The sequence below is a fragment of the Pinus tabuliformis genome, chromosome 7 (genome assembly GCF_031772625.1).
Source record: "Pinus tabuliformis cultivar Carrire ecotype Pingquan chromosome 7, CPIR1, whole genome shotgun sequence".
Classification (NCBI taxonomy): Eukaryota; Viridiplantae; Streptophyta; class Pinopsida; order Pinales; family Pinaceae; genus Pinus; species Pinus tabuliformis.
The window spans coordinates 1,248,906,402-1,248,934,401 of NC_142293.1; the positions used below are offsets into that span (position 1 = coordinate 1,248,906,402).

The following is a 28,000-nucleotide window of genomic DNA, read 5'->3' on the forward strand; positions in this document are numbered from 1 at the left end:
GCAAACTGGACTTTGACAACGAACAATGACAAAAAAACCCAAAAATAAACCATGTTACGGGTTTTAAATGTTGCTTTTCATGGGACACATGTCCTAAGAGCCAAAAATGCCAGGGCATGTTTTCGACACGTCTGAAACACATGTCTCGATTGGAGGACACAAATAAAAATGTTTTTGACACGTTGCATGTTTCGTGTCCAACATGTGAAATAAGGGATACGAGAACCAAAGGGACGTGTCCTGTGACTTAGCTAATAACTTGTGTGTTGGAGCAAGCCCTAGTCAAAAGTCGTAGATCATTTTTTCATACTCATTTGGCCATGTTCATTGCAATGTTTACAAATGAACCTGCTTCTACATTTATAACAATCTTTCCTGGTGCATTATATGGAATGACACATGGTAGGTGAGCTACTTACTGTTTGATGGACCTTTTACATATGCCACTTCTTTTCTTAGTGAGTTTTGTTGTTTGGAACAATAATCGTTTGCAAGGAATTGCTAACTGGAAAGCACTTTGACCGTTTTCCCTTGGTCTTGTGGCCCAATTGATTGTTAACTTCCCTATCATGTTGCCTTTACCAGTCTCACATATGCAGTCTTTTGAATTGCACTTAGCAATTCATTGCAAGCTTTTGCTAGGACCCAATATGACAATAGCTACCCAATTCTACTTTTTCAAATTTAGCAAGCCAAGCTACGTTGTCACCTCTATGTTAACCCTTTATACTTCACCAATCGCTTTCCATCGACACTTCAGACTATGAGCTTTCCCAATGGCTACTTCCAAGCTCATTCTTTAATGACAATCTCACATTTCAAAAACGTGTTCCAACCAAATGTCACCTTCCACATATTACACACAATAGCATCTTCCAGTTTTTTTCAATGGTGGATTCAAATAGAACTCATGAACCCATGGTTATGCCATAAACATAAGGGTTCTCCCAGTGACAACCTTAATGTTCAGTTTGTTTTGTGACCATACCCCTCCACTAGAACATATTCAATTGAGAATGCAATCACGATTCCTCTATGTCCTTTGTCCAATGGTTTCTTCCATGCTTTTTTTCCAATGGTGGTCCCATTGACAACTAAATGCTCATGATTGCTTTGTCTCAAAGTCACATCAGTCGAGAGTTCACCCTTTATGGAGTCAAAATCCCGATGTTCCAATGACTCCTCCCACCTTTACATTCCAATGTCTAGGATCATCTAAGCTTTATTTGTTTCCTATATATCTTCAACTATCATATAATATGACCAATTACCCTTCCTCCAAAAGAGGGTTCTTTGGCTTACCATCATCATACCTTTTCATTGTACGTTTGGCCATCTCTAGCTAAAAAGTGGCCTATAGTCTATCTTCATCCAGACATTCAAGTTCCTCCAATCAGCCTCTAATGAACTGCTCGATCTGTGGTCTTTCCACAATACTATCCACAATGAAGGCCACTAGTACTCAATTAGCATTGTACCTTCCTTCATGAAAGCTAGTCAGAATGGGGTTTGTCTAAATCAATTCCGCCATGTCATCTGATATGCCCAAAGAGCAACATATAATTGATCAACCTTGTTACCCACCAACATAGTTAACCCTATAGGAGAATTTTTTCTCCCATTCATCTACATCCAATCGGCCAATAAGTAGCCCCTGACAACCACCACTAGTTGACGATGTGCCATTATTCATCTCCGCCACCTACATCTGCCATATGTTTCTCACCCATCCGGCAAGAGCACATGAACGAAGGTGGCTTCCGATCAAAAGGTACTTTATTCATTTTGCAATCGAGTACTTATGCTTGTTTGTACTTTGGGCTTTTCATATGGATTACAAGGTGACCCGGAAGAAGGAGGGGTTTTGACAGTCATCATGTTCCCTCGCCTTAAATGGGAGGTTAATCTCCGACCCTAGTCCAATGGGACCTCCCCTAATGGCCCAATGGGCATATGAGGGGCACAACTTGGAAAATCTTGATTGAGATAGCATAGTTCCATCTATGCCTATCCAATATTTACCACTTTCCATCAAGCATTACAAGCCCTTATCTCACATCCACTCTTCGGATTCAACTGACCATTGGTTCTCTAGGATTTGGCACCCATACATCCACACATACTTGGATAGGACTAGAAAATTTTGCCCTGTGTAATGTCGCTTCCTAAATTATTTTGGAATAGGATTTATTTCTACATTTTCGGGGCCAATTTTGGTGAAGACAAGGCCCATTTAATTTTTGATACAAGACTTGGGAGTTAGAGGCAAGTTAATTTTATTTTATTTTGTTTTGTTAATGATATGTGGGGACCACCCACATAAGAAATACACACTCCCTAAGCCAATGATTCAAAAGGCATGAGGGAAGAAAAGGCGGGAAGAAAGGCTCGACGAAAGTTATCAAAGGAAGGCAACACACTTCATTTAGCATTCTTGGCTTATTGAATTTGATTTTGTTGCTTGAGTTGTTTAGCAAGAGTTTTCCAAGCATAGAACTCACCCTTTATTCGGGGGACTTCAAGTGTCACCATAGAGAGGTTCATCCATTATCATCCGGAGGAGATTTGTAGAGAGATTTCCAGCATTTGTATTCAATTTGCCCCATCAGTGCGTATTTCTAGAGGAAGCAGTAGTGTATCTAGTGTGGCCATCGCAACATTCTACTGGAGGGCTATTGCTTGTCAGGAGAAATAAGGGATGTATTGGTGGAGTTGATTGCTACCTTTCAGGAGTGTTCGAGGAGGATTTTGCTTTAGCAGATTTGGTGGACGTAGGGCCTTTTGGGGGTCAATTTTGGAAGGTCAAAACCAAGCCAAACCATTTCTGGGTTTTTGACAAGGACCCCAAATATAAATTTGCAGAATTTTCTGAGCAACGTAGGTGGAGTTTTCAGCCGTATCTTTGCGCAGACTGTGCAAAATTGCTAGGGACTGCGCAGTGCCTTTCTGGGGTCGATTTTGAAAGGTCAAAACCAAGCCAAACCATTTCTGGGTTTTTTTGGGTTTTTGACAAGGACCTCATAAATAAATTTACAGAATTTTCTGAGCACCGAAAGTGGGATCTTCAACCATATCTTTGCAGTGGACAATGCATATTTGCTAGGGCAGTGCAGAGCAACAGTTGGATAGTTTCTGGGTTATCATTGATTCACTTACCAAAAAAAAGGCAAGCCCAGGTGTATTCCTTCCATATATTTGTACTCTTGCACCAGTTATAATAAAATGGCTCGGCTGCTTCCATATTTTTTACTGTTCTAGGTGTTTACTAAATTGTTTTAAAATTTTCTCTGGTGTAAATTTGCTATTTGTTGCTTGCATATCACTGTTTTTCCTATTTTGGAACATTACAGTGGTATCAGAGCAATAATCTTGGCTCACTCTGTGGGAAACCCTTCGTCCTATGACAAGACCAGAATAAAAAAATAAGAAATCATGGGATCCAAAGAAAGAATAGAATCAAACAACATTGCAGTAACCTTGAATGAGGCTATGTTGCCAGGAAACGTGGGTGCGGGGACGGGGACGGCATTTTTGGAAACAGGGTGCGTGGGTTCGTCGGGTAATATAATAATATTAAATTTTAATAATTATATTTTATAAATTATAAATTTATAATTAATAATATATATGAAATTTGAATTTGTATATTTTTTCAACTTTAAACAAGAAAACTTTAATGATAATCATTTAAACATGCACATTGAACATTCAACATTGACATTGAAATGGTACCCGTGCAACACAGGAAATAATGGTTATCTTTGTGAAATTTTAGAGTTCTCCTTAGCTGGTATCCCAAGTGACATTGCTTCCTCGATTCTGGCCTAAATCCTTGACGATTATGACAATCTGACCGCACCTGGTAAGACGAGTAGCAAATTCCTCAATTGGAGGCAGCTTTGATTCCAAAAATGCAAAAGACCTTGAGATTTTGACTCTGATCCATGATTCCATGACACAAACTCAAGGGAAAAATAATAAAAATATCATAATCTCATAGACTCTAGAAGCATGCATGCTTTTCTATAGTAGAAAGATTCATATAATAGAAGGATGACAGGAAATCCCCTTCATGGTATATAGTTTTATGGTTGGTACAGGTGCAGTTTCATGGCTGAGTCAAAGGCTGCATGCAATGTCTTTTCCCTCCATTGAATGAGGGTATAGAGCGACAATTAGTGTAGCTTGTGAGGAGATAATTGTTGATCTGCAAATATCACAAACTGATTCTACAACACTCCACTATGACAATCATGGTGTACTTAATTGCAAAGAACCCTATGTTTCATGATTGTAACAAACACGTGGAAGTGCATTGCCACTTCATTTGACTGATGACAGAGAACAAGCAAATTGAGCTGCAATATTGTGCAACCCAAGACAATTCTTTAGGGCACCTTCAACTTCATCGCCTTTTATTGAAAATGTATTGTAGTAGTAAATTTTTGCATTGAAATGCCGATGTTAAAACTAATACGTGGTTTTCACCTAGAAATGTGGAATATAATAATCATATTGAAATTTCTTACTTAGCTTTTTATGGAAATTTCTTGCTCACCTTTTTATAGAAATTGTACTGTGGATTCCACTTTGTCAACCTTGTTATGTTTGTTGAAGAAAAAGAACTGGAGCAAGGTTTCCAAGTTATGCAAAGATTTTTTAGAGAAAGAGAACTGGAGCAGGTTTCAAATTTATTGATATGTGGTATACATAAAAGAAGGAAATTTGTTGGGCTTATTCAGATACGATGATAAACCATCCACAGACAGGCTATTTTAAACACATACCCTGTTTATTTTTTATAGCTGTCTTGTTTAGACCTGCTTTCAATATTCTTAGTACACAAAAGTTAGAATTTGGAATTGTTCAAACTTTTACAAGTATTTTCTTAATCTGGTCAATGTCTTGGTCTTTCTTGTGTCTTGTTATATTGCAGCATGTGCTTGAGCATGGCAGACCACATGAGCGATGTGCTGTAATCAAGAAACTAGCAGGACAAATAGTGAAAATGAGTCAACAAAAGTTTGCCTCAAATGACAACAAATCCAAAAATGGAAGGAATTCAATTTCAGTCTGAGTTGTCCTATACAACAAATATCATGCCTTCCCCACCAACAAAATGATCCTAAATTGATTGTCACAAGAAGTATTAATTTGGACTAAATCCAACAAACCTAGAGGACACACATATTATCATGAAACATGACATAGTGAAGCCATATTGAAGAACCCATTAATTTTTTAATGAAGAACCCAAAGAACCCGAAGAACCCAAGAACCCAACCTGAAGAACCTGAAGAACCCGAAGAACCCGAAGAACCCAAGAACCCAAGCACCCGAAGAACCCAAGAACCTAAGCACCCGAAGAACCCAAGAACCCATCAAAGGCTAAGAACCCAAATTTTTTTTTTTGAAGAACCCGGTTCTTCATAGAAGAACCCAGTTCGTTTGGGTGCGTCTGAGAAGAACCCGTCCCCGAATCCGGGACTTGGGTGCGGGAACCCGGGACGGGTTCGAGAACCCTACCCCCGGGTGCGGATACCTGTGCAACACAGGAATGAGGTGATTAGGATGCAACAAATGATGATTGATGTGGGGGAGAAGTTGATTCATTTTGCAATTGGGAATCATGACCATTCTTAATTATACAGCAAATCCCATATGCCCAAAATTATGGGCAATGCATCAAGATGGCAAGACATGATTGCAATTGATGTGGAGTTATTAGAAGCAAATTGGAGGGCATACCAATCGTTGGGTCATGACATTCAGGCGTCCCTCTCTTTTTGGGAGTTTTGTGAACTAAGAGGCATGCACAAACCAATGGGGATTCAGTGGAATTATGTTGGGATGATGGAGAGGATTAAGGAAGAAGACGAGAGAGTAGTTCAAGGGGCCATGGTTGGCAAGGAGACAGTTGAGCATACACTCGTTGATGAGATGCCATCCGTTGTTGAGGTATCCATTGATGAGGTATCCGGGTTGTGACCGAGTTCTCAGGTGATAGTAGCGCACCACAAGTTGATGAGGTGTCAAGAGACATCCCCACTATTGATGAGGAGCCAATAGGTACAGAGGCATCCAGATCTATGACAGAGTTGTTGGACAACAGTCACCTACAGCTGACTAGTGAGCATGTCTTGCATGTTGGGTTGTCTATGGAGGAGCAGTCGGAGGCTCGTGTTGAGTCCATGATGGATGAGGATGTGCAGCAATCCATTGGGCTAGCCATTGATGAGGGGCAGCATAGAGACCACACACTGGGATTTCAACATAGTTCGCTTCAGAGGCACACTGATTGGATCTACAATATTATTAGCCCAGCCTTATGCATTGGGTTGAGGGAGGCAGAGTTGTCTAGACATGCCAGAGGGGATGACCAGGTTAGCAGCACTTTGGGGTCACCTTTGCCCATTGCAAAGAGGGAGACGGAGCTACCTAGTTCGGTCTCATGTGTGGGTAGTGGGATGAGACGATCAGAGTTGCACAAGGTGCAACATCCGAATGTCGGGATTGCTCTATGTGTGGGAGTTCGTGCATTTGATCCCTCTCTTGGGGTTGGATGGCGAGAAATTCTGAGTTGGTACACGGTGGAGTGGACTAGACTCATGGAGATGGTTGTAATCCGGAGTGAGGCTCAGTGGGAGCTCTCAGACATCGAGGGTACTAGAGGCCCAGGTTGGCATTGGGATCCAGGCAGGGCTTCCTATCCGATACCAGACATGCAGGATGGCTATGGCATTGATGAGGTAGTCAACCCAATGCCTGAGCACATACACTCCTTAGGGAAGTTCCAGTCGACACTAGTGGCCAGGTGGTTTGTGATCAGACTCCATTGGTTGTTTTGGCATGTTGGTTGCGCATGGGGGCATAGGATGATTAGCATTCTCTGGCAAGAGCTGGTTGGAGGGGGTGGCAGGGATAGGTCATTAGACCAGATATTTTATGGAGACGATGTTCCCCCATTGAGGTTTAGGACTCAAGGGTCACAAAGGATCGGCACAGCAGCGATATCACCTCTAGCAGGAGTGGAGTTAGGGTGCTCAAGTCTACCAAGATGGACGAGGGGACATGACACGTGTCATGGTGGGGTCACTAGCAGAGTGGCGGACACTTTAGCACATGCGGGATACCATATGTTACAGGGTGGTATGACAGTAGGTAGTGGTACACAAGACTGCACAAAGTTAAGTCGTAACGTCCAGTGTTATATAGAGGGATGTGGCTTAATGCATATAGACACAATTCTAGGCCATAGCACCAAGTGCTGTGCAGGGCTATGCAGCGAGGAGCAGTGGCCTGCAACAGAGCATGGAGATGCATGGTGCTATACCACAACATGCCAGTTTACGTTGTGGGGTAGGAGTAGTGACTCGCATTGCATTGAGGACGCGCGGGGAGTGACAGGTGCAATGACACAGGCAGGACACTGGATGGTACAAGATGGTATAGTTGTAGTCAGGGGTATCCAGTGGTGTACAAGGACAGGTTGCGGCGAACATTGGCATGTCGAGGAGTGCGGTGGTACTTGGTGGTATGCAGTGACACATGATGTGGCACAGTGGGCTCTTTGAGCGTTGCCTCCAAGGAAACTTATGGATAGGGACAATAGGTCCACCATTGGACGCAACTCACCTAGGATCGATGAGGACATTGTTGAGCATCTGGGGACACCATGTTTAGTCGAGGGGATTATCAGCAGATCCGAGGCGGAGAGAGGGTCGTCCATAGGATTACTCTTGAGCATTCCGGCAAACTCTTGATCATACTCTTTGGGACATACCCACCCATCATCCTCCAGTGTTGCTTACAGTCATAGAGGGTTTGGTTGTTGCCCTTTGACACTCTCCATTCAGGCAGCAGGGCATGGGAGGCTCACCCTAGGCAGTTGGATGAGACACCACGTGTCATGGGCCGAGAGGAGACTCTCCAATTGAGACACTTGGTAGGTGCATGAGTTGATGGTTACAGGCTTAGGGATGGCATGGTTGATTGTCAAGGTAGCATATGTTCCACCCCTAGGCTCACACTTGGGGAGGTGACCGAGAGGGAGTTACATGGTGCTTTTTCAACTGGACAGCTCGAGGCATTAGGTGAGCATGAGGTGCGGAGGACGGTAGTCCTTGTTGGTAGGATGATGCCTAGGCTTCCGGCAGTACTTGGGCACATCATCAGGAGCTGGGATAGCAGATCTCGCTATGTGATTTGGCAGGCACAGAGCAACTAGATATTCGCGGCACAGGTTCTTGATGCTCGGTGCCTACCTATTGGATGTGAAAATTTCAAAATAGAAATCCAACTGCAGTGACTAATATTATTTCTTCTACCTATTAATTTAGAAATAAGTTATTCACAGTGTTTCTACGGCAAATATCGAAATAAATTCTACTGCAACCTTCACAATTAAAATACTGCGGAAAGTAAATGCAAAGAAAAATACTAGCACAGAATAATCACAATGACACAATTAGTTTGGACAATCGTCCCCGAAAAAACCCAGTGTGGGAAAACCAGTGCATCAAATGAGGGTTTCTTTATTAAACTTTAGCAAAAATCTCATGTACAAGATGCAACTAGCAAAATAGAAAAGATATCTCTATGACAATTTTACAGACAACTTTCTCACACTCCTTGGTGAGATTCTGATCTGGGGGAGGACCTGCTACCCCCTCCATCACTCACTGCGTCAGCTTCTGCGTAGGGACTACACAATCCCAGCGTCACAGCTTTTGCGTCGTCCCTTCACGTCAGAGCTTCTGCGTTGTCTCTTCTCTGCTCTGCTTCTTCTGCTCCTGCCTCTTGACTGTGGTTGATACCCTCTCTCCTCCTCACCTGCAACTCTCCCTCTGAATCGATTTCCTCTTGCTGAACTTCGACCAGTGAGAAAATCAATTTTACTCAGGTAACTGAGTATCTGCCTGGTTTGTCTTCCAAATGCCCATCGAAATCCTTATAATCCTCCAGTTGAGTATTCAATGGCCCAAAACAGATCTAAACAATGGCTCAAATCATATTGACTTGATCCTCGTCTTCTTCTAGAAGTTTCACCCACAATTAGATTAATACCCTTTAATTATTTTAATTTCCTAAGTTTAGACTTAGGCACTCATTAAAAATAATTAATTATTTTAATAAAACTGTCTCCAAGTGGAATTTCCCAAAACGATTTATGGGTATTGTGGAATACATGTGTCTAAGCCTCCCTGCAAAATTTGAGACTTAGAGCACATCCGATGCTACCAGAAATCAACACTCCCTCTTAGTGAGGAATGTGCTCTAGCAATGCAACCTGCTGAAGCATCACCCTATTCTGTAACATCTCCCTCTACGTTGCTGATGTCTGACATCACTACCCACCAACTATTGCACAAATGTTGCATTGGTACTGTTGTTGACCCTACCACTACCAACACTGCAACTCCCTCTCATTCTTGTCATTGTAACTGAGAAATCACTTGTTTTTGTGAAAATTCTATCACTAAAGCCACTGATTTACTTTTCCTACTTATTTCATCATAAGTTATTCATGAAATTACTTCAACAAACATTAAAATAAATATTGTTGCAGATATCACATGGTAATACAAAAACAAAATATGCACACATTGACACGGTTATTTTGGACTAATGTCCCTGGAAAAACCCAATGTGGGAAAACCGATGCAACAAGGGAGGATTTTATTATTCAGCAAATTTCTTGTACAACAGGGTGCCAAACTGGCTTACCCACAGATAGACAAACTTCCAACACTTTCCTAAACCCAGCGTAGGCCCTATTGACCTCTGCTACAGCCTAAAACCCTCTACGTCAGCCTGAAACCCTCTGCGTCAGCCTACTGAGGCTCTGCGCAGCCTCTTTGGGCTTCTGCGTCACTCCTGCAGCCTCTACGTGGATGACACAGGCCCTTCTGGCTCTGCGTAGTCTCTGCTGCCTCTACGTGGCTTCCTCTGGCTCTGTGTCTACCTCTTCTGCGTTGATCTCCCGTCTCTCCGTTCCATACTTGCTACCTACCTCCTGACTGCTCTCCAAACTACTGGTTCAATTTCTTAGCAAACCCCGCTCCAGAAATTGAACTGTCTGGTCTCCCTGACGTGGCTAGAGCACATCCGATGCTACCCCAAATCAACACTCCCTCTTAGCGAGGACTGTGCTCTAGCAATAGTCCTCACTGAGTATTACTCTGATCATCCAGCATCGGTACCTGTGCCGATGCTAGGCCTCCCTGCCCAACATCTTCTGCATTGTTGCATCCTGCACTGCTGCATCCTGTACTGCTGCCCATGGTTCTGCCACTGCTGCATCTATACGATCCAGACTCCTTTGTTGCTACTTCCCGTCTTGCTCAGCCGTCTGATCTCTTCTTGGCAAAGAGTTGCCCACAATTCTTCCCAATCTAGAAGATTCGCCCTACCCAGTATGCTCTAGACAAATGTCTCCCACTCTTCAGAGACTGCGTTTAGTGTGGTCCTCACCAACATCTCCTCATCTGGCGTGGCCCCTATGGAAGCTAGTTGGTCCCGAATCTCCTTCAATCTCCAGAGAAAGTGATCTATCTACTCCCCGTTCTGCATCTAGTATGACCACAGCTAATTCTCAAGTAACATCTTCCTCTGCACGGAAGTATGTTGGTACAACTTCTTCAAGGCGTCCCACATTTCTTTTGTTGTCGCCTTCTCGGCAATATGTTGGACCACATGATCCCTGACCCCATCAAGGATGATGCATTTCGCCTTGGCCATTGCCTCCTCGTACTTCTCATTATCAACAGAGTCAACTGGGATCGCCATTGTTCTTAAGGCGAAGGCCTTGACGCGATGTCTATCTAGAATGGACAAGATCTTGGCCTTCCAGACCACAAAGTTGGACGCCCCGGCTAACCTGTCCCGATCCCTCAGCCCATTCATGGCCATCTCTCTGCTCTTCTTGTCGATTCCTCTGAGTCTCTCTACTTTCCTCCGGAAGTTCTCCCTTCGACTCTTGCTGAGTCCCTCTACTTCTCGCCTGGAAGTTCTTTGCTAGATTCCCTCTAAGTCACGATTTCCCTCCTGGAAATCCTCCTGCCAATCGTCAAGTCGCACCTCTCCGATCTTTTGTGCACCTGCAACACTGATCCAGATTCCTTAGCTAGAAATTCGTCTTAGTAGTGACTCCCTCTACCGTGGTTTTGCCCTGTTAGGTATTGTTCTGCCCACAGTACCCCACCAGCTTCACTCCAGTAAACTGCCCACAGTACCCCACCAACTTCACTCTCGCAAACTGCCCACAGCTTCCTATGCCCCAGCCACTGAAGGACTGAGCCTCTAGGCTCTGCGCAATCCTGGCACTGGCAAAAATGCTCCCTCAACCAACTACGTCAACCCTCCTGGTCTCTGCGTGGCTCTGTGTGAGCCTTTTTCTGCCCTCCTCAGCCTCTACGCTGGCCTCTCTCTGGCCCAGACTGATGACATAGTCCCTCTGCGTCAACCCATCTTCTATTGCTTTCTGCAAGGATCAACTTCTGTCACTCGGGACATCTAATTCTACTGCAAATGCTCTGCTTCAACTGATGCCTTCAGCTCAACTGTGATCTGCAACCACGCTCTGATACCATGTTGAAATTTCTAAGTCTATCCATTGGAAATTTAATCTATATTCTTCTGGTTTATTTCTTCTACTTGTTAAATACGAACAAGTTATTTAAAACATATAAATAACGAAATAAACACAATACAGTCTCAACCATCTACAGATCAACCGCTGAAAAAAAACAAACACACAAGTGACACTGTTATTTTTGGACAACACGTCCTTGGAAAAACCCAATGCGAGAAAACTGATGCAACAATTCTGAGGGTTTATTTATTATGCAGTATATCCTTGAGTACAACTGGGTGCCAAACTGGCTCACCCGATAAAGAAAAACAACCAACAGTAATACCTCTCTATTCGGAAGCAGGTATTCAGAAAACCTGCCCCACAAAACCCTCTCCAGCAACACTGAAGCACTGCGTCAGCCCTTCTGGCCTCTGCATCAACCTCAAAACCCTCTGCGTCAGCCCTCTAAGGCACTACGCAGCCTCTACGACCCTCTGCATCACTCCTGCTGCTCCCTGCGCTGTCTCTACTAAGCTCTGCGTGGCCTACTCTAGCTTTTGCGTCTGCCTCTCTGCCTCTGCATTGGTCTCTCGGCACTATCTCTGCCTCTCTATCCAGTACTCACTGCCCCTCGCTGCTGATCATTGATTCGACTTTACTTAGCAAACCCCGCTCTAGTAAATCGAATGACTGATCACTCTGGTGTATTCTCTAACTAACCTTCAAGCCTCCTCTTATACTTTTCCTATTGGTCCTTCAACGGCCGAGATTACATCTCTAATCAACAGCTAAGATTAAATTTGGCTTGATCCATGTCATTTAGAACATTTTAACCCAGTTTTATATTAATAACCATTAACATTTTATTTCTCCTAAATTTAGACTTAGGAACTCCATTAAAAATATTAATTATTTTAATATCTCCCAAACAGGGGTGCCCAAACCATTTCTGCGTCTTGGAGATCTCATGTGCTTTAGCCTCTCCACCAATTTTCATGGCTAGAGCACATCCGATGCTACCCCAAATCAACACTTTTGCCAACAACAAAAAGTTAAGACATATAATCCTTATGATAATAAAGTATGCTAATGTTGAATATTCTAATTTTTATGTTTAGGGATCCATCCATTGAATAACGAATACTTCCATTATGTTCGAATATCTAACCTACACCTATGGATGCTTTATTTGTTTTTCACACAAATTCCCAAATATAGCAAGCAAAGACATAGTACTATGTTTTTTAATTCTAATTTTATTTATTTCACCCCTCTAATCTAATTTCTACATCGATATGAATTTTGATCATAGAGGTTATTTTTTGTTCCTAATTGCTACCTCAAGCATAAATGATTGATAAAAATGATTGCTAGGCTTTTTGCATCGATAACTCTTAGATCATCTAGATGTGCATGAACAATCAATCTTTCAAAAATATAAAGCTCTCAAAACAAATGGCCACTCAATTGTATCCCACACAAATTAAAAATCTTGCATGAGCGGACTTAATCTAATGGCAATGCATAGCAATATAAGATGCAAAACTCACATTTCCAGTACCTATATCCATTGAAATTTCACCAAACTCCCTAACTATCACATTAATGAAGACTTTCTATGGGCCATTTGATCACATAAGCATATATTGAAACTTGCCTAATTTTGTTTCTTTACAACCTGCTAATCTACATTCTTCTTCTTTCCAAACGTGTAATTTGCCTGTGAACTACCCAAAATCACACAACTAAAACTCAACAACAACTTGGCAAACCTAAAATTAAGAGTCAACTTAAGCCTTAAAATTTGGTGCAAAAGGGGCATAAAATTTCAACTTGACTTGCCAAGTTGAAAGTTGAGTCAACTTTGTAGAGGACTAGTCATACTCAACAAGTCTTCTTACTTTGGTCCTACTTATCTATAATTCATCTAAAATATGTCGAGTAAAATTTTACCTTCGCTCTACCTGCTTGTCCACCTATAATTAACCTCCCCATTTGCAAATGCATTTTCAACCTCACTTGTGGTGTTTATGATTACACGTGTTAAGATCCCTCTAAGCCTGATAAAGGCTTATTGTCACAGTCCATACGGAATGAAACCAAAGACATCCTTGACTCCACTCTACTACATGCAAAACCATTAAGAAAACAAGGAAAAACCTATAGACATGTGACACTTGATTGATAACATTCACAATTACAAGTTTTGCTCGACAAAGTACCCTGAAGTGCCTATCCTAAAACAGTTTCTATTATCAGAAGCTTCAAGATGTTTTAAACCTTCATCTCTTTTTCAAGAACATGGGAGTTGGTTGTGCAGTATTCACAAACCCAACTTGTTGAACTATTTACTCAAGCATAATTTCATTACTTAAATTAAAAACCCTGATGCTTCAAATTGCTACAGCCTATTATAGTTAGATATTCTAAACTCAAAATTAGTAGTTTCCTTATGCAATCTCTGTGTAAGCTGTTATTGCATGTTATACTCTCTGGTCCCAATGACTTTCATTTAAACCAAAACCACTAATCACAGAAATGTTATCCACCGTAACCCATCAATGACTACAATTCATGAATATGTCACTAGGTTTGACCCCAAGCAACCACAACTCATATGACTAAATGCCCATTCAATATTCAACATATCAAGCACTTGACTATCCAGTTCACTAATTTGGTAAACCTAGGTGCTCAGCATGCTAATAACAAACAAATCTAAACTTTAAACCAGCACTTAGTGAAGACATAACATGATTTATTCTTCAAGGCACATTATAACTTGAAAACCAAGAACAAACAATTTATAAAAGTTTAGAAAATAGGTCAAGCTTCAGAAGTTTTTCGTTAAACTTTCCAAAATAGAAAAAACCCTTCAAATGCTTTATCTTTTGAATTGTGTTCTTTAATATCTGGCAAAACTGTTTAACAAGCAACAAGATTGACAAGCAATCATATGAGAATCGAAATATCACCGGTCTTTTCCCATCATATTGTGAAAGGAACTCCTCACTAGACATGTCACCTCTTCTTTCTACATCCCCATTATCAAATGAAAAATTTTGCAATGCAACGCGACAACGGTACCATCGCCTATACAGAAATAAAGAGTTGAATCCTGCATATAACATGAACAATAAGGAAGATTCCATGACTTCAATGAATCAAATTACAAGTTGAAACTGACCAGATGACAAAAAGGAATGTAAGCATAACTGTACTTTTATCAATCATAATGACAGCATCACAATATGATTATACTAAACTAACACAACACAGCAAACCTCAAAATTTTCACACCGTTCACCTTCAAAATGAAGAGAGCTTTGAGAAATTTCTGCAACGTTCTTTGTAAGACAGAGACTGAAAAACAATAGTATATCAGCAATTTGTCAAGATGTTACCAACAAACCTATACATGAAGTGATACATGGTACCATCCACAAGTAGGTGATTGCTAACTATATTGAAGAATAAAAACTATATCTAGTCACTCATGAGTTTCAAATACTTACTGTTCTATTGTAGTTTGCTTCCATGACCCTTTGTATTCAAGAGGTCCCTGAAAATTCTCCAAACAAAGCTTCATCCAAAGTTGTTCTTCATTGCAAAATACGTACAGCACACTGTATTATATAAAGACACGATTAATCAATTGAGAGTCAATGCCCCTGTGACAAGTCAATCTCATATTTGCCCAAGCTATGCTGCAAATGAAATCTACATTGACAGGACCTATTTTAAATAACTGAAAGTTTAATGACAGCAACTTAAATAAATAAAAAATCAATCACAACTTGGCTAGTAGGAAGATATTAACGATGGCACATTCTATGAAAGGACCAATCTACGTTTGCTAAATATGGTCATCTGCTTTTATGGAATTTTCTATCTTTTGTGCCCAACCTTATATTTTCTTCCTACACTGAACAAATCCCTCAGGAGCCCTTGGTTCTTGACAAGTGACATCATAGCATCAATATACCGGTGTTATAATCTGCAGTTGGATTTGAATTTGTTGCGACTTTCAAGGTATGCCACTGGAAGAGTTTGCAGATCAGAGGAATATGTGGCAACTTCCATGATTATTCCCCTCTTCATTTTCCAAACTCCTTGTAAAACTTTTGGCAGCCGATAAACGAATCTGCACTTCAAAGAACTAATCCTACAGCTGAAACTGAAACTTTCGGAAGACAGCTCTCAAAACTTCAGATATGATGCACAAAAGAAAAACCTTCTCAGAGAAAAAAGGTAAAAAAACTACCACTCCTTTGACAGGAAAGTGTTCTCCACCAACCCAAGCTTCTCCCTCTCCCTCAGCATCTCAAACTTTCCCTTTGCTAAGGGCTTCATCATAAAGTCAGCCACCTACCATTCTGAAAAACATAATCAAGAAGCTTTGCCTCCGTCTGAACTCTATCTTTCAAGAAACGGTACTGAATGTTAATGTGCTTGGAACGATTATGAAATACTGGATTCTGAAAGACTTTAATGCAACTTTGATTGTCATGCTAAACCAAAGTGGACTCTAACATCAAACCTGTCAATCCTTCTATCAACTTGCAAAGTCATATGAACTCATAAAAAGCTGGATAAGCCGTCATGTACTCTACTTTTGCTGAACTAATTGCAAGTGCCCCCGACTTCCTGTCAAACCAGGAAATCATATCCATGCCCAAGCTTAAACAAAACCTGTAATGTTTTTCCTTGCACTTGTATCTCCTTCCCAGTCAAAATCAACAAAAGCATGCAACGATAACTTACCATCTCCTACACACCCCATGCCAAAATGAACTATGCCCTTCAGGTATCTAGGAACGTCCCTTGTAGCTTTCCAATGAGACAATCAAGATTCAACAATGAACTCATTCAATCTATTAACTGCAAAACATATGTTAAGCTTTTGTGAATTTTACACACACGAGTGTAAACAGGAATGTGCGTATGAATGAGAAAGAGTGGATTGATTTATTCATGAGATGCTGCAATGTTCCATTCCATTATTCCATACTAGGAGAAGAGAGTACGTTACATTAACTCCCCAAAATCTAGCTAATAACCACTATGTTAATTACTACCTTATATGCCCCATTATTACAACATTTTATTAGTGAGCATTTATTATTCATCTAAGTTCTAAATATGGCAATTATCTCCAACACTCTCCTATAATGGTCATTTAACATGCTTGTTCAAACAAAAATAAAGAAGACAAAAGCATTGGACAAGCAAGATGTTTGCAATCCACAAGATAATATCTTCAAATAATGCTTGGTCATGAACTGTAATCAGAAAGGTTGATGGAGTACAATTTACATCACCATCCCTTGTCTGACCATTGACTCACCAACCAGATGGGAACCAATGTTGGCAGAATAGGCGGCCTTTCCACCATTGACATAGAGCTTGGCTTGTGCACTAATCCTACATGAACTTGGAGGAGGAGGAAGTCAAGGGGGAAGTATATATGAGGTTTCCATCATTTCTCTCTTATTCTCTTGGATGATTAGGGCTTTTAACTAGAGTAGCTAATGTCTTTACTTCTGGAATTAATTTCTGTAGAGGGCAGTTTTGCACAAATAAGAAGGGACTAGATGTCAGGTTCTTAACCCTCCCTAGCCCTTCATGTAATTTTGAAGCTTGAAGGAGTGTTCTGCTGTAATTTCACATTGGACAATTGCACATGTTAAAGGCTTAATTGAATCCTAGATTCCTATGTGATCGTGATTGAAAAAATGATGTGTTGCTTGGTTGTCCTATCTTTGAAGGTTGTCTTACTTGGCCCTTTTCCTCTTACAATCTCATGTTATGGTTGTTCCTTCACTATTAGGGTTGCAAATTATTTCTCATCTTTAAACACATTGGTTGTGTTGGTGCACCAATTGCTGGGGCTCGGCTCTCACTCACTCTTATATAACCTGAAAATCCATTGGACTAGTCATTGCACATCAACATATGGCTTGACTATTCCCCATAAGCATTTCAAACCCCCTTTGATCCTTGACTCCATCATGCTGATATTGGCGCTAGTCATGGTCTACCATCTAATTTGCTTTAAAGGCTTATCATACACCTAAGGATTCCCCCTTGAGCCAAATAAGATTCAACCTAAAAAGAGTGAAGGAACTACTTCGGTGACAATGGACAGCCCTTCTTCATTACCCATAGGGTTGCACTTGTGTTTTAACTTTTAAGTCTTTACCACTTAAAGTGTAGGCTTGAAAGGCGCCAAGATCCATAGGAGTGGCCAAGGGTTTGCAATTAAGCATTTACAATCTCTTCAAAATCTTCACTATGTACTTCCCTTGCCTGAGGAAGGCTTTCCCTGTTGGGAATCACGATTGTCATTAGACCAAAACCCGCAAGTGTTAGTCAACGATCGCATCGCCAGAGATAAGGATCCACAAGAGGCGGTTAGTCCATGTCACGAAACACATGGGGAGTGTTGGTTTATCCAATGTCCAACAATCTCCCCCCCAACGCAAGTTGGGTGTGTATCGAACTTGTGACCTACGCTCTGATACCACTTGTTCGGAATCACGATTGTCGTTAGACCAAAACCCATAGGTGTTAGTCAACGATCGCATCGCCAGAGATAAGGATCCACAAAAGGCGGTTAGTCTATGTCGCGAAACACACGGGGAGCATTGGTTTATCCAATGTCCAACATCGCCCACTCCCTACCAAACCTCTACACCCAACAAGTAATGCATTAGGCCAATTGTGAAAATTCTAAAACTGAATCCTATTGCAGCAATTGATTAAGTTTCTTTTATTGTTAAATAAACTGAACAAATTATTCACTGCATCCTACGATAAATATCGAAACGAATACACTGCAGCCTTCACAAATACAATACTGCGAAAGAAAAATAATGTTGGAAGAATAGATGCACACACATAAATAGCACTATTATTTTTGGACCAATGTCCCCAAAAAAACCAAACTTGGGAAAACCGGTGCAGCGGCTGAGAGTTTTATTATTATGCAATAGTAAATCTAAGTACAAGATTATGGATGCTCAAATCTAGCAATCCATAGAGAGAAATGACTAACAAAAGTCTAGTGAGAAAAATCTCACTTCCACCGGTGATCTAACACTGAATTGGCTCAAGATGAGCTGCTCTCTGTTGCCTCTGTGCAGTCCCTGCATCAACCTACGCAGTGTTGCGTCACACAACTCAGACCAGCATCTCTCTCGCTAACTGATCAGTTGTTGTCTGGAAGATCGATTCTTCTGGCCTCCGAGCTCCCACTCTGGCTTCTGGCACTGAATCACTGCTTCTCCCCAGCAAAATACGGCTTCCCCTCTGAAGCACTGTGTTGCCTCTCTGTGGAACCCAGAGAGGAACATCTTTCTCCAACCTTACTGTCCTTGCCCCTCTCTCACTGCTTCGATCTCACTGAATCACCTTCGGCAACTGAATGTTACTACTCTAGAGATCGATTTCCCAACAAAATCGAATTTCTGGTGTCTCTAGTGTGTTCTCCAACCCCCATCGAATTTCTACTTATAATCTCTCGTTGAGACATCAACGGGCAAGATTAAAACATAATTGATGGCTAAGATTAACTAGAACTCGATCCATGTCTTCTTCTAGAAGATTCTCACCATGACTTAATTAGTACCCTTTAATTAATTAGTTTTCCTAAGTTTAGACTTAGGCACCATTAAAAAAAGATTAATTCTTTCAATTAAGTCGTCTCAAGGTGGAATTTCCATAAACGATTTCTGGGTTGTGGAGAATACATGTATTCTAGCCTCTCCACCAAATTTTGTGGCTAGAACACATCCGATGCTACAAAAACTAACATCAATGACCCTAACAGTGTTGCGGGGGAGCACTCCCCCCCCCCCCGCTCCCGCTCCCGCTCCCAATCCGCGCTTTGGGCGGGAGCAGCTCGGGAGCGGGTCGGGAGCGATTTCGGGAGCGCGCTCCCGATAAAAAAACTTCCGCTCCCTGCCAATTTAGGGAGCGACATCAGGAGCGTCGCTCCCGGAGCGAATTTTTAACGCTTGGGAGCAATCGGGGAGCAAACGCTCCCGATCGCTCCCGAGCGTTAAAAATTCGCTCCGGGAGCAATCCAGGTGGAAAAAAAGCCGCGGATGCGAAATTTTTTGCCAATTTAATTAAAAAAATAAAAATAAATAAATAAATAATTGTTTTAAAAGCCCAATGGAGCCATAGTTTTAAAACTCCGACTCGGCCGAGGATCGACTCTGACTCCGACTCCGAAACGGTAATGACTCGGCCGGCTCGATTTCAATGACTCAATCGTTGTAAAAAATACATTAAATATTTAATTTTTTTTAACAAAACATAATTTTAAAGATTTTAAACATAATTTTAGAGATTTTCATTCATGTTTCCAAACACACAGCATTATAATATAGATGGAAGACAACATATGATCAAAGTAGGCTCATGAACCAATCCATTATATCAAAATGGTACCCAATGGCAATACATAGTCAACTGTCATACATGATCAAAGACTCAAAACAAAAAACACATAACCAAGGAGGCTAGAAATGGCCTCTACAACAAAAGTAAACTGTGACCAGACTCCAATACTAGTACTACAGCTACTGGCTAGTAGCTACTGCCAGAGGAGCCAAGATCATGTCGATCAATCTCTGGATCATCATCAGAGTCAGACAAGGGGTCCATGGCTCCTCCTCATCATCATCATCTCCAATTGCAGCTGTAGAAGTGGTACCACTAGCAGGCTGTGCAATTGCAGCAGATGCAAGTTGAGATAGAGTAGATATGCGACTGCGCTTCTGTCGTGGCTGAGCAGAGGAAGCACCTACAACTGGAGTCCTTGCTGGCTGTGAGACTGAGGCTGGTGGATTGGGATCTGCATTCAACTGAACAGCATGTTCAAGTTCAATTGATGTCTCGATATCTAAATCTAAATCAAGATCCTCATCAAGATCAAACTCTGTTGGACGACTCTCCACTACCCAATCTGATGTTGGATCAATGTCTTCCAACACAATGGGATCTAAATCAGGTCTTTTGTTCAACAAATGGTTTCATCTGAGCCGGAGGTTGTATTGGACATAAACTAGATCATTTAACCGTTTTTGATCCAAACGGTTTCTCTTCTTTGTGTTACTTGGGAGCAGGAGCGAAAATGGGAGCGGGAGCGACATTTTCAGAAGCTCCTGGTTTGGGAGCGAATCCCAGAGGAGTTCGACAACCAATGTCACTAACATCAAGGTACATAGAGGGATTGGAATTTGGTGCTCTTGATTAAATACGAGTTCCATACCCTAATAAATGACAAAATTCAATGGAAACATTGCAATCCTCCAATCCTGAAATCCTGAAAAACTGATAAGTCTGCTGGATTTTGAATGAAATCTAAAATTCTACTTTCTCCATATGAAATCCAATGAGGCCGAAACCACTCTCAAACATCCTGAGTCATTTCATGGTAATGTTAAAAATTTAAGTAAAAGGATGAAAATGAAGATTAAGGAGAATGTCACTTTTACTTTAAGAATTTAACATTACCATGAAATTTGAATAGCATATCAATAGTAGAGAGCATTTGAGTGTGTTAAATAGGGTTTGGGAGGGGGAAATGGACCCCAAATGACATTTAGCAAATTCATATAACACCTTGGAGTCCAAACCAATCAGAAATCACCTTAAAAATCCATTAAAAAAATATTAAATCGCTGTTTAACGTGTTCTGGGCCGGCTTTTTGTGACTCGGCCGAGTCATAACGGAAACAACCGAGTTGGCCGAGTCAGCCATGACTCGGCCGAGTCATGGCTGACTCGGCCAAACGTACCGTTTCAAAGGCTGAGTCATGGTTAAGGGTATCGGCTCGAATCAACTCGGCCGTTTCGGTATCGAAACGGCCGTTTTTTAAAACAATGAATGGAGCAAACAAACATTTCATTATCACTTGAATGAGAGCCAGAGCAAGGAAAGCAAGAGCAAAGGAGCGAGGAGAAGCGAGGAGCAAGTGCCGAGGAGCGAGGAGCAAGTGTCGAGGAGCGAGGAGCAAGCCTGCAGAGAGGTAAGTAACTTAGCAATTTAGTTAGTTTAATTTAGTTAGGTAGTAATTTAGGTAGTTTAATTTAGTTTATTAACCATATTTAGTAAAAAAATTATGAATCTAAATTAAATTAATAGATTAAAATTATTAAATTAATTAATCTAAATAAATTAAATTAATTTGCAGATTCAAAAGCCTACAAATATCAAACATCATGGACCTGGCTATATTTCTTGGGATTTTCCTCTTCTTGGTCCCTTTTATGGTTATTATGGTGCTGGAGAGTAGGAAACGGAGGGGCCAAAATGAAGAGGGGGATGAAGAAGCTGGAGAAAGTAGATTTGATGAAAACCCCGGTGAGGAGGAACTGGAGGAGGGTGAACATGACTCTCAAAAAACTAAACAAGACCAAACCCCATTGTGGAAATATGTTAACAGGCCTGAAGCAGGGAAAGGGGGTGGAACCACTAAATTTCATTGCCCCCATTGCAACAATGATTACACAGGTTCATACACCCGTGCCAGAAAACACCTATGCGGGAAAAGGCCATGGGATGGAGACAAACAAATAGGAATCAAAACTTGTCCAGCGGTGTCAGCAGTGGATAGAGCCAAATACGTAAGGGAAGAGGAGGAAGCCCAATACAAATCAAAAAAATCAAGGGGTTTCTTTGAACCAAGCTCACAATCACAAGCACAAAGAACTCCTTCAGCATCCTCCCAAGGCAGTGGATATGGAGGCACAGGGTCATCAGGTTTAAGGCGTAGAACCATATCAAATTTCCTTGATGAGGGGTGTAGGAATGATGTGGATTCTAAGGTTTACAAGCTTCTCTATGCATGTGGGATACCATTCAATGTTCTTCGCTCACCTTATTGGCACGAAATGGTTTCTACCATAAATGATGCCCCTAAAGGATACAAGAGCCCTGGGTATGACAAGGCAAGAACTGTTGGACTTGATCATGAAAAAGCAAAAATATCACATTCTTTGAATAGAATGACAAGTTCTTGGACTGACCATGGGGTGTCCATTATATCTGATGGATGGACAAATGTAAAAGGCAAGCCATTGATAAGTGTTCTTGCTGTGTCTGTTAGTGGTGCCATCTTTCTAACTGCACATGATTACTCAGACAAGTTCAGGACCAGCATCAACATTGCAGAAGCATTACTTGAAACAATTGACCGTATTGGGCCATACAATGTCATCCAAGTCATCACTGATAATGCTCCTAATTGTAAGGCAGCAGGAGCAATTATTGAGGATAAATACCCCAACATATTTTGGTCTGGATGTTTGGTTCACACATTGAACTTTCTGATGCATGATGTTGTCAAGAACAAAAATGCACAATACTAATGGATTGGTGATTTGTACAAGAAAGGCAAACAAATGATAAAATTTATTACAAATCATAGCAATACACATGGCCTTTTCCACAGTCACTCGAGATTGGAGTTGTTGAAGATTGCGAAGACCAGATTTGGTAGCTATTACCTCACCTTCAGGCGCCTTTTGAAGGTAAGAGAGTCATTGGCTAGCATGGTATCAAGTCCACATTTGCAGGTATTAAAGGAAAGGGCTACAAATGCAGCTGACAGGCAAGGTTTTGAACTGGTGGAGGAGGCCGCTCTTGATGGTCAGTTTTGGACAAGTGTGAGGCAAGTGTTGGATTTCACCAAGCCCATTTATCACACGATTCGGTTTGCAGATACAGACAAACCAGTGATAGGCAAGGTGTATGAGCAGATGGATACCATATTGGGGCAAATAAAAGATATTGTTCATAACAGAGATCCCGACTTGTACAAAATGGTTCACGATTTTGTGTGTGTACGGTGGAATAAACTTAATCTTCCACTACATTGCTTGGCGTATATCCTTACGCCAAAATACTACTCCACATCTTGGTTGGGCCAACTTGCACCAGGGGGTGGGATTAGGACCAAACCCCATTTAGATGCAGAGGTAACTAGTGGATATTTGTAAGCATTGGAAAAGTTGATACCTGACAGGGAGGAATGTGCAGTTGTGCGCCTTGAAATAGGCAGATACTTCAATGGCACTGGTTTGTTTGGTACCTTCCATGCAGTGGAAAACAGAGACAGATTTGATGCTCTCACATGGTGGGAAACATATGGCGGCCATGGACTTTTGCCAAATTTGGCAAAAAAAGTTCTATCACAGGTTGTGAATACTTCTTCTACAGAGAGGTGTTGGAGCACCTACAGCTTCATACACAATGTGAAAAGAAACAGACTCAATGAAAACCGAGCAGAAAGCTTGGTTTATGTGCACTACAACTTGAGGTTGTTGAGTCATTACTATGATCGGGCTTATGAGGATCCCACATATAGAATTTGGGACAATCACCCAGAGGATGACAATTTGGAGGATGGTATAGTGCATCTTGAAGAACTAGAAGAGGAACTTATAAGGGATGAAGATGAAGCAACTGCAACTGCAGCAGCCATGCCACCTCCACCTCCACCATCCAGTAGCAGTGCTCGAGGTCCGAGTCTTGTTCCTTTGTTGTCGCCACCTCCATCTACACCCTCACGTGGAGGTTCTAGTTCTGATCGTTGGTCTGTGCGGGATACTCCTAGAAGACCACCACGACCTACTTATACTCCTAGAGACTCTCGTGGCAAGAGCCACATGTAGATTTACAGTTTACTTGTCTTTTCTAGTTTCTATTAGACTTTAGTTTTCATAACTATTGAGTTTTGAGTCCTTGACTCTTGACTCTTTCATATCATAATGATATTTTTTGTAAACAATATATGACTGTGACAATGAAAATTTGAAGTTTGAAGTTGCCAATTATAACTCATTGGTAATGATTGTGAATTATGAATATGATGCTTCGTGAAAGACTAAAGTTGTTTCATTGCATTTCATTATTCATGTTTCATTTTATAACATTTCATTTCATGTTAACAGTTAGAAGTTAGGACTTAGAAATATCTAAGATATTACTTCTTGTAATGGTTAACCGTTAAACTTAGCTTACAAGTACAACTTTGGTGATCAATGATGATAAATGTTATATATTGAATTTTCAATTTTGAAAGCTTGAAGTTGAAACTTTAAGATTGAATTTGATTAATCATGATTCACGAGACTCATTATGTTGCAGTTGTAATATGTATTTTACTAACTTATGGACATGGTTGATGAAGATTATAATTTCTAGAATCTGGATGATTGATGTGATATGGTTCAATGATCAATCTATGTTTTTTTATGTTTTTTATATCTATAATTCATCATTCTACATGTTTTTGTTGACATATATGTATCAAAAATTAAAAAATATATATATTTTTAAAAAATCGCTCCCGGATTCGCTCCCAAACCGGGAGCTTCTGAAAATGGTCGCTCCCGCTCCCCGCTCCCAAGTAACACTGGACCCTAAAGTCTAATTGATCGCCCAAGTTCCCCTTAGACCACACTGTTAGCTTTTCAAAACTACTTGTAAAAATCAAACAACCTACATATAGAACCAAGACAAGTAGATCAGATTTATTATACAAGTAATAAATATTAGAATCTAAAAAAGTCTTGAAGAAGCCCATATTCAACAAGTACTCATCAATCCTAGAGTACCATGCACATGATGTCTGCTTCAACCCATAATGATGCTTGCTTCAGCCCATAAAGGGCCTTCTTCAAACTACATACATGAGAACCTCACCCGTGCACCTAAAAACACTCCACTGATTTAAGTAAACTTCATCTTCAATCGCACCATTCAAAAAAGCAATATGTTCAGATCCATCTAGATTTAAGGCAAACCAAAACATGATGCAATAGACATAATGATTTTGATAGAAGTGTACCTACATCATTGTCTATACACAATTGTTTAGAAAACACCTCCATGTCAACCAATGTCATTTAAAAACTTTAACAACATGGTACATCATTATATCTCATGATAGATAAAAGTATCATGCGATCGTATTCATAACACCCTGAAAACCAAACACGACTATATTAAAGTCACTATTATTATATACAGATTGATTTAGCAATGAGTTGGCATGTCTAATCATATTATATTTCATGAGGAGAAATCTAACTTGAACTACGAGATGACCCTACGGGCTTTGAATGAACGAAATTCACATTAAAATTTCCCACTGCCACTTCCTCGCTATTGACCCTTCTCTGCCATGTATAGACAACCAAGACATTAAATTCATAAAATCTATACTTTAAATTTTGAAGTCAATCAAAGTTATACTGACATGGAAGAAAAACTTAACATAATAATTTTGATAGAAGTGTACCTTCCCACGAGAAAAATTGTCTTATCATAGTCAACACTCTTCAATGTTCCAAGAAGCAACCCTTAACTCCTACCCCCACACCATTTGTTCACCCCCTCACTTCTTGCAACCCAAATTTGGCCTTGTTACTGCTCAAACTAGCAAGGGACCTAAAGGGCAAATGCTAGGCCAAGGGCAACAAATGGAGACTTAACCCACTGTCACCTCAGCTAAGGCTCCCTTCTATTTACGAAATTTCACCGATGGGAGGAGACCCAGTATATTATGGAGTCACCGATGAAGGATAAGTCAATGGATATGAGTGACCCAAATAAACCCTTTCCCATAAGAGTTTGAAGGATGGAGCTTGCTTGCTTTCTAAGCAAGGTACTATGTATTCTAGGGAAAGGAAGAGAGGATTTGAGGGTTAGGTTTATGGGATAAGACTTGTGAAGGAGTTCCCCAATCCCTAAAATCCTTGTTAGAATTGGTATCCCGGATGGTTCTTGAAGAATGATCTTTCAAAGGAGCGGGACCACACGGGGCCAAGTGGACCCAGTCTAGGGTATGAGGAAAGTATGTAGCAACCAATGATATTCTTACCCTAGACAAGGTGGGGAAAGGATCAAAGAAATAATTTCACTTGAAGATGTTGTTTTGACCCTATGAGGTACTAGCCTTGGGGATGGCAGGGCAAGTTTTGATCCTGAAGCTAGGGCTTGGCTTTTCTCCCAACTCCACCATTGGAATGGCTTCAAAATTGGAGAGCTTGAGGAAAGGCCATCACATGAGACCCTAAGAGATCGAATTTTTTGGAGGGCTAGCTTGTCGGGAAATTGATGCCCTAGGTACCCCAACTTGGCTAGACTTGGAAGGAGGTGAAAGAATATGATTTTTAGTGACCACCCTTGGTAGATCAGTGCCTTAATCTTTGGGAGAATGGAGTCTATGATGAATATGAGTAGGATTTCTTGGTTCCCAGTCAAGGAGGCCTCAAGATCACTTCACTAGCCTTCTAGGTCAAGGAGAAGCAACCTTGTAGCTTTTATACTTCGATGTGCAAAGAAAATGGCTTATCAAGGTCAAATTCTTTGATAGAATTACCCCTAAGAGATTTTGCTCATATTACATGGCCCATACATTGAGAGATGTTATAATAGAGACAAATTCCACAATTTTAAATAGTAAATGCATGCAGCAATTAGCCCTAGAACAGTGAAAATCTCAGTCCAACATATATGACAAAAGTAAACAAGAATAACATCAAAAAGCATGTACTTACATGTAACATCATATATCCAACCATTCACAATTGACAGGAGAGAAGCTCCAAAAGAAGATAGACCAATATCCACACATCAAAATTCATCCATAAAGCTCCAATTCATCCATTAAGAAAAAGTGTGAAATTGTCAAGAGAGAGGAGATTGAAATAATGTTCTAATAATTCAACTTTTGGTGACAAGCCCACCAAACTAACTCATAAATGAAAAAAGTAAGCCTCTCAAGAGGTCAAATAATAACCTATGCATGTTGTAGGCCCCTCTAAGAGGCCTAATGAAGTCCATGGGTGCCACAATGAAGAATAAGACCCTCAAAACAGTGGACAAGGGGTTGGCCCCTTGTAATAACCTGTGGTGCTCCAAATGACATGTGGGGGCACACAAGTGTCCTCATGGGTCTCCAAACAAATCGAAGATCACTGTAGATCGCCTGCAATGGTTAGGATGATGGTGTAGGTGATGCCACATCATCGTGCAAGTCCTGGATCATCTGCCAAGTGTATGGTGTAGATCTGAGGCCAGATGGGCATGATGGATCGGGTGCATCCTCCTTGTCCAATAAGTGAACCACGAGTAATCTCTGAACGACTATGGGGATCCATGGAATGCAATCTGTTGTTGTGGATCCATGGTTTGTCTTCTACACATGTTTGATGTTCTATTTGCATTTACTGTCAATGTGATTAAGTTAATGTGATTGCTACTGAAAATTATTGGAAATTGTCATTGAAGTCAATGGTTGCCTCCCGTTCCTTGATATTCTTATTTCAAAGAACAGTGATGGCTCCCTCTCCCATCAAGTGTTTCGAAAGAAAACACATACGGAGCGGTATCTTCTTGCCAAT

The 28,000-nt window shown here is 41.0% G+C and overlaps 1 protein-coding gene across 2 annotated transcripts in view; it reads right to left on the bottom strand.

The window, feature by feature from the left end:
- Window positions 1-28,000, bottom strand: part of LOC149251900 (putative glycosyltransferase) — a 145,981-nt gene that overhangs the window by 103,936 nt on the left and 14,045 nt on the right. The window contains exons 2-4 of one of the 2 annotated variants that reach the window (XM_089459622.1): window positions 15,091-15,201; window positions 14,883-14,938; window positions 14,551-14,693 (exon numbers count right to left, since the gene is read on the bottom strand). In XM_089459622.1, coding sequence (XP_089315748.1) covers window positions 14,551-14,693; window positions 14,883-14,938; window positions 15,091-15,201 — 310 coding nt within the window. Of the gene's footprint in view, window positions 1-14,550; window positions 14,694-14,882; window positions 14,939-15,090; window positions 15,202-28,000 lie in introns of those variants that run through there. The other variant, XM_089459623.1, reaches the window with a different exon arrangement.